Source organism: Paramormyrops kingsleyae, chromosome 23, assembly GCF_048594095.1.
Source record: "Paramormyrops kingsleyae isolate MSU_618 chromosome 23, PKINGS_0.4, whole genome shotgun sequence".
Classification (NCBI taxonomy): Eukaryota; Metazoa; Chordata; class Actinopteri; order Osteoglossiformes; family Mormyridae; genus Paramormyrops; species Paramormyrops kingsleyae.
The window spans coordinates 20,878,037-20,892,879 of record NC_132819.1 but is presented as its reverse complement, the minus strand read 5'-3'; the positions used below and the strand labels follow the sequence as shown (position 1 = coordinate 20,892,879).

Here is a 14,843-nt window from a genome sequence, read left to right as displayed (position 1 = left end):
TGGTCATCGTCATTATTTACTGCTGACTGTTAATAATGTGAATATTATGTAATTGATACTTAAAAATTGTTGATTACCAGTAAATGCATGTATATCATTTATATTTTTAAATATATTTAAAAAGAATAATGCATTGGTGTCTTTTTTTTATGCCTCATGAGCGAAATCATGAAAATGTGGGGAGTCCCGTTGGAAGCCATGAAGAGCAGCTGCCCACAGAGCCTGACATTCCCGTCCTTATTTATTCTAAAATGTGCTTTTTCCAATAAATACAATTATAGTCATTTGGAAAACTATAAAAATAGGGACTGTTTTATTGCATATTCTAAAATAATCAGCTGTTCTATGGGTAACTACAGAGCTGTTTGTGCCTAAAGATGGAACCAAAGCCTTGCATTGTCCACCGCTTCACGCATAACCATCATCTGCTCCTTATTTTGTTTTGTGAGCCTTATGACTTTTTAAAAACCTGTGCACTTAATGTTATGCCTGTGAGCCTTTAAGAAACAAAATCTCTTTCAGAGTGTGCAAGGTTAGGTCTCTGTGCCTTTGAGCAGAAGGTAGTTGGTTCAAATCCCATGCTCAGGAGCATAGTCACATTGCTCTTTGGCCCTTCGGCAAGGGCCTTAGCCCCTCAAGATGACTTCTGGTGCTGGATAAACTGCTGACCCCATGCTCAGACCCTAAGCCTCTGTCTTAAAAGGAGTGCAAGATGGGAATTGCGAAAAGTAAAGAATTCCAAGCTTGCAGGGTAGCATGCCGTGCGCCTCGCTGCACCGTTTATAAAATAACCGTGTGCCCAGACTCGGCTCCAAGTTTTCCGACGATACCACCAATGTCGACAGATCTGCCTGTAGGAGGAGCCGGAGGAGGCTGGGCCCATGGCTGCCGGCAAGACCAAGGAGCTGGTCCTCAGTTTCGGGAATCTCCAGGCGTAACAGGCTGTCGCAGTGGCGAAGATACATTGGCAGTTTTTAGTTCCCGGGAGTCACCATCCAAGGCAAACTTACAGCCGCAGCGATGAATAAAGCTCACCAGCATTTTAACCTCCACAGATTGCTAAGGAAGATCCGGACGAGACCAGGAACCCTCACCAACTTCCACAGAAGTCGTGTAGAATCCAGCCTCAATAGATGCATCACTGCAGTGTAGAAACTGCTCAGCTTGGTACCATAGACTGTTCAGGCCTCCACCAGGCCTCGTCTGCCGTCCCTTCAGAACATTCACGTCCTGCGCAGTTACACTTCTCCGTTCTGGCAGAAAGCACAGCAACAAAATAAAATAGTAATAATAAAAAAAACTATGGTAGTTCAGTGTATCAATGCCACCTCAAACTCAGATTTCATCTCTGCTCCTAGCGTGTTGAGTCCCTAAGCAGGCCAAAGACACATAGTTAGGCTAAATGGCATCAGATAGTGTACGTTGCCTACAATGTACTGGTGTCCCATCCAGAGTGTACCCAAGCCTTGTGCCCCATGCTGCTAGGGATAGCTTCCAGGTGACCCTGACCAGGTTAAGAGGCTAAGAGATATAGGTGGAATTGCATGAAGGTAATCTTCTGCCCTCTGGTGCTCATTTTGAGGTACTGCATACCTCGGTGCCTGGTAACTGCATTCTGTAATGGGATCTGCAAATATTGCATGGTGCGATGTGTAATGTTCAGTGCAATTCAATTTATTTTTATGTAACACCGTTCATCATACAGTCACCCCAAGGTACTTCACAAGAGTGTGTGGAAATCCATTATTACATCATTTATATGAAATGATGCATGAAATGGGGAAGAGGGAAGGAAAGAAAGAATGCCAAGAAACAATGGAGGAGAGGAACCAGAAACTCCTAAGAAAGGAGAAAAGAAAAAAACCTCTGTGGGTCCAAGACTGACTGAAATGACACTGGAAAGGGGAGATACTGCAGCACAAGGCACCACCCTGCAAAATTTCATTCATTTCAGGATCTGTTAGGTCAAAGTTCAACACATGTCCAGATCAAATATACGGGCACTTTTATGGTGCCACTCACTGTAGATATTTCATAAGTTAATGCAACAACAAATCATAAGAGCATATTTTCTAGTGAAACTATTAATTCTATATTGTTTTTATATGTGACACATCATAACCCTCTGCCAGCAAAAGAAATCCCTGTAATCTACTTTCCTTAACCACTCAGCAAATACAGTGGCTGGATCCCAGCTCAAAAAGCACTGGGCAGAATGGAGATGCTTATACACAAAGCAAACGCCCCAGACAGAACGGGGACGTTTATAAACAAAGCAGTCTACCTGAGCCCACGTTTGTGGCAGGAAACACAAACACGCACTACTCTAAAAGTGAAAATGGAAACACTAACGATGTTAATTCTTATTGTCAGCCCAAACATCATCATATAGTCTTCAGTCAGAAAAGAGACTAATAAAACCTTATTTGCCAGTTAAGTGGAAAGATTCATTTAAAAAGAGCCTAAATCTGAAATAAAAACCTGTAGTCCATTTTGCATCTGTTTCTGTCCATGTTATGCACAGAACAAAATGCTGTCCTTGTGCTTCTTTTCAAGTATTAAATAAGTAACCTCTGAGCTTCAATTACAGGCCTAACCAAAGAGTTGCTTTGTGCTCCGTATGACTTTATTTAAGAAATGCTTTTTCCCCAAACGTAAAGCAGGGTGAGAGTCAGTGGAGCAATTGGGGGTTAAAGGTCTTGCTCAACCACTCTTATTATCACCAATTATAAATCATTCAGCTTGCCTTCCCAAATTCATTTACGTTTTATTAATTTAGCAGATGTTTTATATAAAACAGAATACATTTTGGTCAGTCTGATCTAGGAGCAATTAAAGGTTAGGAGTGTATATCACTCTTGCAGCTGGGGGATTTGAACCAGCAACTTTTTGATCACAGACCCAGCAGCCTAATGTCCCCTGGAGATAGGTGCATGCTCACTGGGCACCAAATTACCTTACCTAGAACATCTTTAGAAAACGATTCAATAATTCATTAAAACTTTATGGTCTAACTGCAAAACCAGTGTGCTCTTGTGAGAAGTACAATATGAGCTCAACAATGTTCCTTAAGGCTTTACACTGATAGTGAAAAAAAATTCAAAGCATGTCCGAGCTTTTAAAAAACTGACCAGCACTTGTGTTTCACTCCCAGGGGGCACCGTGTGGGACATCTTCAGCTGAGTTTACTTAAACTGTCATATGATACATACACGAAAGGTTAGGGTCAGAGTCAGAGGTGGGAATTTCAGGTCCAGAAAGTAAAAATCCAGACCATGATTTACTTTCAACCAACCAGTTGAGTACTCTGTGACTGTGACTCTTTATGCTCAACTGGTTGCTTGAAAGTAAATCATGGTCTGGATTTTTACTTTCTGGACCTGAAATTCCCACCTCTGGTCAGAGTTGTCTGGATCACTTTTACCCAAGTTTTCTTCAGTTGCAATAAAGAGGTACATTTAAGGGGCTGCATCTACTCACTGAAAATTACAAGGCTAAATTTCACCACTTCCCACGCTTGCAAGCTCTACAAATGGCTCTGGTTTCATGAACACAATATTTTTTGACTACACCAATAAAGCATAAGAGTCTGTAAACAAAAAGCCAATTCCAATGCAAACCAATTTACATCAACGTAAGTGTAAAAACAGTTTGATGTGAGAAAATAAGGGGGCTGACAGTTTGAGTTCCTGCTCTGCCCTTTAGGGCCTGCATGGGTCATGAAGTCCAGGTATAGTCTAGGTCACTCTGGCTGCTCTCCACTAGGGGGTCCCCTGGTTGCATCCTGATCCTGGAGGTCAGGACCTGTTGATGTCATGAGGCTCATCTTGGTCTGTGTAAAAGGCACAGGTGTCAAGTTACTGTTAATGGAGGAGGTGAAACAAACGAACAAACGAAAGAGGAAGAAATGTAATAAAAAACGTGTCCTTAGAAAAGATTTCTGAAAGGTCACAATAGTGGAATAACCTCATAGCCACTGACAATCAGTTACCTTCAAATATTCCACTTTCTCTTCGAATGACTTGAACGCGGCAGTATTCCTGCAGAAGAGAGTGCTAGTTTTGGCTGGTTTAGTGGTGTGAAGCGCTGTGTTAGCAAAGTCTTTAATTCCATCATGAGATGGTTTGCTTGTTTATTTATTGGCAAAAAAAACGAAACACTATTTTGTTGCTGTTTGACAGCAGATTAATTTATAGATCCTTTATTATGCTTCACAGTTACAAATTTATATGATTTTGTAAAACTGGGGAATGGGGGGACTTAACATCCCAGTAGAGATTAATATAGATATCCAGGTTTTCCTTGCTATTAATCACTCATTATTAAATATTGACATCTGTTCTCTCACACTGTCAGCAGTAAATGTACCCAGACCCTGATGCCCAACTGCCCCCTGGGGGGGTCGCACTGGGAACACAAAGCAGCCCTGGAATTTGCCATCAAGCGGCCAGTTGTTTTGGCAGTTATTTATCATGGCCAGTTACCCAGTGCAGGCTCACAGTGTGATATCTCAGTCTAACCTTGCAAATACCAGACAGTATGTTAGTACTGCCAGACCCGCTCACCTGACATCTTCCAGTGTTCTGCTTACAGCAAGGCCCACACTGGAGTAGGCTGCAGTGGCTCTCTCTCCAGCGTGGCTCAGTGACTCTGAGGTTTTCTTATAGCTGTGAGGAGTAAGAGAAGCAGGATTAGGATCTTCTTTCATTTCCCCAAACGCTGAAATGATATGATGTTTTTTATTTGCTATTTGCACAAGTATACACTGACATTCATTAGTTTTGTTGCAGATCACATCTTGCTCTCCATTGGGATATACATATTTTGTGATTTTGGGTTGGAGCACAGCGTCAGCCATTTATTTAGCACCCCTAGAGCAGTTTCAGGAGATTAACAGCCTTGCTCACCGGGACGCGAACTAGCAACCTTCTGATCACAGGCACTGAAGCCTAATCTGTGTAGCCACACACCACCCTTATATGTTCTCACTTCGACAGACTCGATTTAACAACTGCCGATCAGGAAGACACATACGCAGTGGAAGTGGTGACCTCCTGCCAGTTTCTGGTGATGGTCTGCTTGAGCTCATTGAGGGGAGTGATGCCCAGCTTTCTCTTGATCTCAGCAACTCTCTTCTCTTTGGAAGCCAAGACCTGACAGAGAGCCTGTATTTCATCTTCCACCTGCAAAGCAGTTTCAAAACAGAGCCATGAGCATACATTTCATTGCTTTTATTTACAGTGTAACAAACTGCCAGTACATACACTAGTCCAGTGTTGCTCAACCCGGTCCTCGGGGACCACCAGACTGTCTACATTTTTCCTCTCTCCCAGCAGACACTGAACCAAGCAATTATGAAAACCGAATGCCTGATGCAAAATGGGGACTATCTGGGGTCTGGGTTAATAAACACTGCACTATTCCTTAGGATTATCCCAGAAGTAAGCTAGATAAGTGTCTAGCTACATATGTAATACAGAAACCTCCCACAGCCTTCAGCTGGATTTATAATTTATCTGAATTCAGAAACCTAAAAATAGCACCTTAGCAAGCTGACTGTGCAGCTCCTCTTGATCCTCCAGGGCTACTGTACTGTCACATGTGTCCACAGCAGAAATAGCATCCTCTCCCAATTCTGGTGGCCTTGGTGCTTCTTCAAAACAGCAGCGAAAAACCAACAAGTATCAACAGTTATTTGAGTTTGCTATGCTTTTGCCAAGCCATTGTACTCCACAGGAAAATAACTGATACCAAAAGATCACATCCACACCAGGAGGAGACGATCCAGAGCCAGCCTCAGTTTCATGCGTCTCTAAGAACAATCATCAGAATATGGATGTAAAAAATTTGACGAGGCAGTATGGTCCAGTACATACCAATTATATAGGAACCAGTGCAATATTGGCTCCAGGTTTTGGTACCAACCTTTATCAGAGGCTGCAGCTTCCTTGTAAAATTTTATCCTGCAAATACTCCTCTGATTCTGGTGTGTTTTTTGTAAATCAATCCAGGCAGTATGAAATCTGACTTCGAATAGAAACAGTGGAAACGCAACATAACACAAATAAAAAGCACACACACACATACCTCTTAATGGTGATCCGGGTGACTCTGCTTGCGTTAAGCTCACAGTGGGTGACAGGTACAGGTAGCTGGTGTTCACACCTTGTTCGAAATTGAATGGCGACATGTAATCGTCGGCCAGATCCATTCTGCTTCGGTCACCAGGCAACTGCCCGGTTGAAACCGGGGGCTATGGCACCAGCAGGTGGGTGTACCCTTGTTTGCTTTCTGGGAGTCCTTCCTGCTCCAGACCGACCTGGCTGCTGCTCTTAGGCTACACACTCTCACATGACAATAATGGCGTTAATGAGTTACCTATCCTCAGATTGTAGCCCCTCACTGAAGACTGAAGTTTTACAATAATCCCAAAGGTCGGTGAGGGATTGTCACTTGGGCCTGAAGCAGGAAGACAAACGCTCTGAATAGGCAAATCAAACCGGGATTAATACCAAACTATAGAACCTCAATTATACATCACTCTGTCCACTCAGGCATTCAGTCTTAATTCAACTTATGTCTCCTGTATTCTCAATGACCGTGAACCCATGTGAAAGCTTTTCATTTGACTATACACTTGTATAACGTGAAATACAGCGGGACCCCCACATTCATGGTTTCCATTATCTGCGGTTTCCTGAGGTCTGAAAATTCCAGAAATAAATGGTTCATAAGTTTCAAACTGGGCACTATGCAAGTAGAGGCTGTAACCCAGTCACACCCAGTTTATGACAAATCTCCCTTTGTCATGCAGAACTCTCATCCAGCCTACCTCTCGTGTTCTTGCTGATCGCATTCATTGCCACATTATCACATGCGACATCCCATGACACATTTTTTCATTGCTCTATCATCTCCCGAGAATCAGGCTAAAGAATCAGAATCCCTTTCATTCAGGAGAGTATAGAACTGTACAGTACTGTATAATAATATACAATGTACTTTATTACTACAGAATTTAATGTTGGCAATGTCTTACTGTGTGTAAATGTCAATTAAACTTTAGCACATGTATGTACATAAAAAAACACATTATACACAAGGTCCACAGATGGTTCAGTATTATTTGCGGTTTTACTGGAACAGTAAAACTTCTATTTTGTCCCTCCATCTCCAGTTTTGTGATTCTAACATTATTTGATGTACAGCACTGTTGACTGCCATCCAGTGGTCATATTCCTAGAACCCAACAAGCAGGAAAATCACAACCTTCTCCAACCCAGATGCCCAAGTCCAAAATAAACATGTCCAAGCAAGCAACAATACACACATTATGCTGATGCGCCATACTGTGTAATTTTAGGTATTACGCTCCAGAGCGTGGTACACTATACTGCTGACAGTACCATAAAGTACAGCCTCTCATCGAGATGAATGTTTTTATTCTGCAATCATCTGGTCATTCCTCCATCATGTGAGAACCAGTCTCGTACTAGATGCGATTCATATGTGGTTCCTTAATGGTGGAACAAGCTGTTTTTAGTACTGTGTTGTTTTTTTAATTTTTCTTTTACTTTTTTGTTTTGTTTAATCTTGATGGTACTTTTACGTGTTCTACTGCTGTACAGCGTTTCGTGACCTTTCGTCTGCGATAGTAAACTTAATTTATAAAGTGCCTTACTTGCTTACCCAGCTACATGTGGTCTACAGAGTCATGAGCTTCAAGAAGCACATTAAGAATCATCTTTTCTGGAAACACCTCAACTAACTGCATCCCGCTGCCGATCTCACTGGCTCACTCTTTTTGTTCACTGCTTACTCTGTTCACGCATTTTATTCTAAGATTACATTCCTAGACTCCCTTGTTGGTATTTATCTGAATAACTCTTCTGATGTTAGTTTGCAACAATGTTTCTTGCATAGGTCTTGCTCCCACAACTATCCTGCATGTTACTTGTTACTCGCTGGAAGCTTAACCTAGCAGACCAAAATATCACATCTCCTAAATAAACACATACAAAAGTAACATGTTTTGTCATTAAAGTTCCTAACTTATGAAAGCCTTCTAAAGTGGAACTAGTAATGGCAATGAGACCAACCAGTACAGCATGTACCCAAAGCTTATGGCTTTATAACACACTCGCGTTACTGGCATAAAATGTGCACATGTAAACCTCTGCCTTTTTTGTATATAAGCAGACTATGCAGATTTGAAGTTAGGCTGTGTAAGTAAAATGTGTTTGTAATAATTGTATGAGGTTGTTGAAGACCAAGGATGATGTTTGCATTTGACAATACTTATAGTGGATGAGCTTCCACCCATCCATCTATCCATCCATCTTCTGTAACTGCTTGTCCTATTCAGGGTGGCGGGGGGTCCGGAGCCCATCCTGGAGGCTGTGGGCGCAAGGCAGGGAAGAACCCAGGACGGGGTGGTTTCCAGAACCCCTGATGTTTATACATGTTCTGTTTTATTGATTCTGCTCTTCTCCAGCAGTGTATGTCCAGCACTTTTCTCTCAGAAGCTTAATGGCTCATTTTGGGGGAAAAAAAACAGCAAGATCCTGAAATCCACCTAACAGGGAACATTCCTAGAACTTTAGCCAACATTATGGAAGGTACTCTCAAAGTTACCAGAGAACGTTCTTATTGTGATGTTAAGGGGATGTTATTTCGATGCTTTACATTTTAACAAAGGTTGTGTCAATGTCAGCACGATAACATTATTACCTGAATGTCCATTTAATGCAATTAATGTTGAAAATGAAAAATTCAGTGTATACTACAAAAACACCATCCAGATCCAGACAACGTTCTGGGAACATCCGGAAAATCGTAACGTTTGGGGAGTGATCAGTACAGGAAGCTGCTCAGGTCCACAGTCACAGTGTCTATGCTAAGCACCGCTGCAATGCCTGTTTCCCAATTTTACGAGGTGGTTACCTTTACAGATGACAAAGCAAAAAAACAACGTCTCTACAAGTATGCATTGAGGGAACCGCATAGGGTGTGTTACTGTAATGAATGACAGATGAATGACACTGGTCTGTTCAGTGCCTTGGAAAAACGAGACACATTTCTACTATATGCTGATGAGAACAATAAAATTACACAGGTATCATAGACAACAAAACAGTTCTCTGGAAGGCCAGCAGACATTAAAGAACAAACCAACCAAACGTTCTGCCCACACAAATACTCCTGTATGATGAGTCATATTCTTGATCCCAGTCATGCTCTATTTCAACAACAGATTCAAATAATTGTTTTGGTCGATGAGTGTAGAGGATGGAACTCCAATAAAAAAAAATGATGCAAACTGATCATCACTGCACTGTGATGCCACGGCTTTGGGGGGCATGGGGGGGGGGGGGCAAGCACTTCATTTTCAGCCCAAAGTGGGACAGTATGACTTATTTATTTAGCACAGGAGAAAACACAAACAGGACATGGCCTGGGAACAAGGCAAGGCTTTAAAACGGTTAATAGAGCACAGAGCCGGATCGATTAGCAGGTCATTCTGAGCGCCGTGGGCATGATTAGCCTTAAATTAATGTCACAACACGGATGGGGGGGAGGGGGCACATATTCCTGCGAAAAATACACAGCTGAAGTATGGCCATCCAGATCACAAAGAGGGATGCAGACAAGCAGACAAGAGCAAAAGGTCTACAACAAAAGAGACATTCCAGGCATTCCGGGGATAGGAACAGACATATGGGATACTGAAAGGGATTAGGGTTGGAATTGCAAGGTAGATATTAAACATGCGTGGGTAGGACAGTCAGCCTGACATGACTGGTTGGTATAGTTACAAAATAACAATTAAATAGCAATTAAACACGCAGTTCTCTGGGCTTAATGCCTGTTTTTCATTTAGCGGGTAAAAGTCTATATTAGTCAAAATGTGTATTTTTAAAGGTGTTTATTAGTTTCCATGTTTTAACACATATTTGGCAGCACAAACAAGCTACAAGCTTCAAAACAATAAATGGTACCGAGAAATAAATATCGTATTTTTACACTCGACATGGGTGTAAATACAAAATGCATTTTTGCAGCCTACACAGGCAGCCTCTGTTTCATCGCCAGTGCCACTGCCAGTCCACTGCACGGCAAACACACTGCAGATGAAGACTGGAGTAACTGGAGGGAGACCATGCAAACCTGGGCAGAATAAGAAAGCTCCACTGGAGATGCAGGAGATGTGAGGGTACAGTGCGACCCATGGAGCCAGTATACTGCCCAAAAGGAAACGTATAAAATGAAAGCTTTAAATAACAAAGATGGTATTAATATACCTGCAGTAGCCTGAACTACCCGCGGCCATTCTAGGCAACATGGAGAGTAAAGAATATATTCAAATGTGACACTGTGACAAAACAGGACATGCATACATAGCTCTAATCTTGTTTAAATGACGTATTTCTAACCACGGCCCAGTTACAGTATATTAATATTAAGTTACTGATAGCTGTATTAGAGCCACCAAACATGCAATATATGCTGTCAAATGTCCCCATGTGTCCCCGTATATCTCCGTGTCCCCATATGTCTCCGTTTCACCATGTGTCCCTGTATGTCTCTGTGTCCCCGTATGTCCCCATGTGTCCCCGTATGTCTCCGTGTGTCCCCATGTGTCCCCGTATGTCTCCGTGTGTCCCCATGTGTCCCCGTATGTCTCCGTGTGTCCCCATGTGTCCCCGTATGTCTCCGTGTCCCCATGTGTCCCCGTATGTCTCCGTGTCCCCATGTGTCCCCGTATGTCTCTGTGTCCCCATGTGTCCCCATATGTCTCTGTGTCCCCATGTGTCCCCATATGTCTCCGTGTCCCCATGTGTCCCCATATGTCTCCGTGTCCCCATGTGTCCCCGTGTCCCCATGTGTCCCCGTATGTCCCCATATTTCTCCGTGTCACCATGTGTCCATGTGTCCCCATATGTCCCTGTGTATCCCCATGTGTCCCCATATGTCTCCGTGTCACCATGTGTCCATGTGTCCCCGTATGTCCCTGTGTGTCCCCGTATGTCTCCATGTCCCCATGTGTCTCCATGTCTCCATGTGTCCCTCAGTCATTATTCAAATGAACCAACTAATGTTTTAAAGCTAAACTGATAAAAGAATATGAAGAACCTTAATTACTGAAGATATGAGACACTTAAGTCCCTGGACAACAACGCCAAAGTAGAAAACCTCACATCAGGAGGCTTGACAGGCCGTTCTTGTGAGACCAAAAACAAATAAGCACGAAGGACACCAGCTGGACGTAGCTGGTGAACATATGAGCCTCCCTACCCCATCATCTGCTGAACTCTTTCTGCCGCTGTTCAGACACAGGGCTGTCTCTGCATGTCTGACTCAGTCTGCATTACGGCAATTACATGCTGCAAACCACATCTGTAACACCCACACTTCGCAACACCAGGTAAAAAGCATGTGCTTAAAACAACATCAAGAAAACATGGGTACTATTAGTCTTTACCCATTACAAAAGACTTTAAAACATCTTAGGCAAGAGAAATTGTCTCCATCCTACACCCTCTAATCTGCAATATAAATCAAAATAATCCACCTGCTTTCCAGCTGCAGAAAAGCATGGTATGAACCTTCATGAACCACTGAAGGGCCCTGCTTCCAACCATCACCTATGCACCAAAGCCATAAGAACTGATCGATCCTTCCATCCATTCATCCATCCATCCATCCATCCATTTTCAAAATGTTTGTCATAGTCAGGCTATTGATTCAGTGAAAAGAAGCACGACTTGCAGATAAATGGGACACAAAACAATAAAAGGAGGACACGGTTTAAAATGTATCAGTTCAATAAGATTCGATTCAAATACAATGGAAGCAGCTTACAGTGATCATCACGGTTATAGTGATCAATGGTTTACATGGATCAAAAAGCCTGGGACAGAATGATTCCTGTACAAACACTTAAAAAATTTGCATATAGTAATCAAGTAGTCAGCTTACGGTGTTCATTTTGGGTCTTTTTAAACATTAGAACATATGGAAAAAAATTAAACTATTATTTTGTACTTTACTTAATTTAATCATCCTGCTTTGCCTTGTGGTAACACAGCTAGCTACCTGAGGCTAATTCTGTGTGCATAGAAAACATGATGAGAAAAAGAAAGTCATTTTCTCTCAATGGCAAATACAGATCAAAGCATAAGACCAACCACCAAAAACAAGCCACCAAGATACAACAGTGAAAATGCACCATATAAATAAAATTGATTATTATATACAGTACTGTATTATAGCATATTTGAATTATGCACAGTTCCATAAATTTATATGTGCATTGCTGTAATTTGAAAAGCGTTTGAAACAGCTGCACTGTATTTGAAAAGTCAATAAAATTCAGTAAATACTGACGCTGTCCATTACATTATATTCATGTAATAAATATACAAATGACAATTAGTTGGTAATCTGCCTGAGACATATAGAAAGAGTAAAAATCGGTTATAATCATCTGCTTATAGTGATCAATTTCACCCAGACAGATGTGATCACTATAAGCAGATTCCAGTATATGACGCGCTGAATTATTGTGATATCCTAGTTTTTCAAAAAAATATTCAATACATTTTTTTTAAACAAGTTCTATCGTAGACAGGATTCAAAAACAGCTTTGCTACACCTTTAGTATACGGATCAATAAATTACGAAAGCAGTTTCTTTAAAAAATAAGATCTAAAAAAACATCCATCTAACTGCTCATGCTGGTCTAGTTCACCCACAGCCCATCCTATGCAGCACAGCTCTATATGGAGACGCCAATCAGCTTAAGCAGGGGCGATGCCAAAGGTTTTGGGCCCCATGTTGGACCCCCAGTCCAGATCAATACAGTTATTTTTTAGGGCCCCTGTCACTCAGGGGCCCTTCGAATCATCCTACCTCCCCCTGCCCCCTTACAGCGCCCCTGAGTTTAAGTGCATGAGTTTGGAGTACTGGAGGTAATCAGAGTACTTGGGGGAAAGTATTCAAACTAAAAACACAAACAAATAGCGCATATTTGTCAGTTTCAATTACTAGAAAAAGGCCTAATGAACTAGCCCTAATGAATCAAGTCAGACTAATATAATTCATCTGTCCATCTTCAATCACTGCTTATCCAGTACAGGGACACAGGGACATCCAAAAGACCTGCCGTTTATGAAATTGCTTAAATAACTCCATGTGCAGATTTTTTTTCTTTTTTTGAAGATAAAACAATATGCTCCCTGGTGCGGTCTAACAAAACTACTTGATAGTACATTAATATTTTACACGAACGCAGATCTAGAGTTAGTGTCAAACTTTTTAGCGTGTAGCCGATGAGATGTAAATGTTGTAAAATGATTTTGCTCGCAACTACATCTTAATTTGCCGTTTCCTGCGTTCTGACGCTTATTAGTTAGCGGACAAATTAGCTAAGTATTTGACTGATTTTACCGGCTGGAGATCAGCAGCAGGATTTTGACAGTAAATTTTCTAGAACAATTCCCAGAAATTTCACTCCATATTCGTCCCATGCAGATGTGTGCAGCAGCCAAGCAGAGCTGTACCTTGTCCGGCTCCCTCCATGCCTCATATACGGCGTGCTGTCCAGCGGTGCTGCGGCTCCAGGTAGAACGGGGGGCCACTTTGCGTCGTCCTCCGGCTCTGTTTTGCCGGTCTTGGAGGCGTATGAATGCGGGTGGGGGAGTGGGAGTGGCTGGGGCGCAGTAGGCGGGGCGAAGGTGGGTCGCCCTGTATTACATCGCAAGGCATGAGGATGGATGGAGTGGCCAGATAATCCATGTCAGGGAGATACGTTGAACTAATTCAAGTTGTACAAAGTACTTTAAAACTGAATGGCTCCTGTACTTAGCTAAATTGTTCAGGTCTTCTTGTACTTTGTATAACTTATGGTTGGTTTCCTAGCTTGAATGACTCATCCATCTGTTTCACATTAACATTAGTGACACGTGCAGTATATGAGACTGACCAATCAGCACACAGCAAGAACTCAGCGCTTAAGTGAAATTCAGGTTTTTTAATTGAAATTGTAGTTTCCAAATCCTGTCCTAGCTCAATGTGTCCCCCATGACATGGATTATCTAGTAACCCTATGGATGGATGTACTGTACTGTGTAGATTAACAATGTAAAATGTAGTTCTTAAATTCAAAGCTGGAAAAAAAGACATTGTTAAACAATATTCAGATTGTTTTCAAATTTTGAGGCTGTATTGGACAATGGATGCAATTAATTAGTGCAGATAAAAGTTATTCTACATGTTGTTTAAAAGAACGTAAAAAGTCAATCATAGCTGTCATTTTGACCTACACTATCATATTGGTTCATGATATCTTTCCATTCATTCTATGCATCTCAATGTCTTTGACAGCTATGCAAATTAAACTTATACAAAAAAAAACATGACTAATTTGAGTTTAAGAACAGGATAAACACTTTAAAGTACCCTGGGAAACAGGAAAAAGATCTTTACACATGGCTAAACAAAGGCAACTTTCTTGTCTAATTAAATTATTATTAATTCATAAACAACTGAAGTCATGAACATTATTCTTGAATTAGGAGCAATAAACGAAACATTTACATATAAAGCACTGTAATCGAGACTCAACACCATTTTTTATTATAAAGGCTGCAAACTTTTTATAATTCATTATGCCTCTTAGCCCCAAACACAAGTGTATTTTTTGGTTACAGAAATAACCAAGATGCTCAGACCCAAATAGCATAACGGAGTAGACAGAGGAGAAAGTACAACCAGTGGGGAAATACCTTACCAGTAAAGACTTACACAGCCCAAAGCATGCGTCCTTTGTGTTTTCAGACATC

At 41.6% G+C, this 14,843-nt stretch overlaps 1 protein-coding gene across 4 annotated transcripts; it reads right to left on the bottom strand.

Moving 5' to 3' along the window:
- Positions 1-3,382: 3,382 nt before the first annotated feature.
- Positions 3,383-14,101, bottom strand: tpd52 (tumor protein D52). Of its 4 annotated transcripts, XM_023820092.2 has the most exons (7): positions 6,088-13,666; positions 5,771-5,812; positions 5,544-5,653; positions 5,035-5,183; positions 4,566-4,667; positions 3,992-4,040; positions 3,383-3,832 (listed from the first exon to the last, which is right to left on the bottom strand). In XM_023820092.2, exons 1-7 carry the CDS (start codon positions 6,209-6,211, stop codon positions 3,743-3,745), a joined length of 666 nt encoding a protein of 221 aa, XP_023675860.1. In that variant the 5' UTR covers positions 6,212-13,666; the 3' UTR covers positions 3,383-3,742. The 4 variants fall into 4 exon arrangements, with proteins under 4 accessions (XP_023675860.1, XP_023675863.1, XP_023675862.1 ...); XM_023820095.2 differs by lacking the exon at positions 5,771-5,812 and having other exon boundaries at positions 13,563-14,101; XM_023820094.2 differs by lacking the exon at positions 3,992-4,040.
- Positions 14,102-14,843: the final 742 nt, after the last annotated feature.

What these genes read in the sequence shown, in the direction of transcription:
- tpd52 (XM_023820092.2), bottom strand. Translation starts at nt 6,211, where the DNA reads ATGGATCTGGCCGACGATTACATGTCGCCATTCAATTTCGAACAAGGT. An exon ending in TGCACAGTCAGCTTGCTAAG is followed by an intron (nt 5,184 to 5,543) that starts GTGCTATTTTTA and finishes ACTGCTTTGCAG; the next exon opens with GTGGAAGATGAAATACAGGC. An exon ending in GAGGTCACCACTTCCACTGC is followed by an intron (nt 4,668 to 5,034) that starts GTATGTGTCTTC and finishes TACTCCTCACAG; the next exon opens with CTATAAGAAAACCTCAGAGT.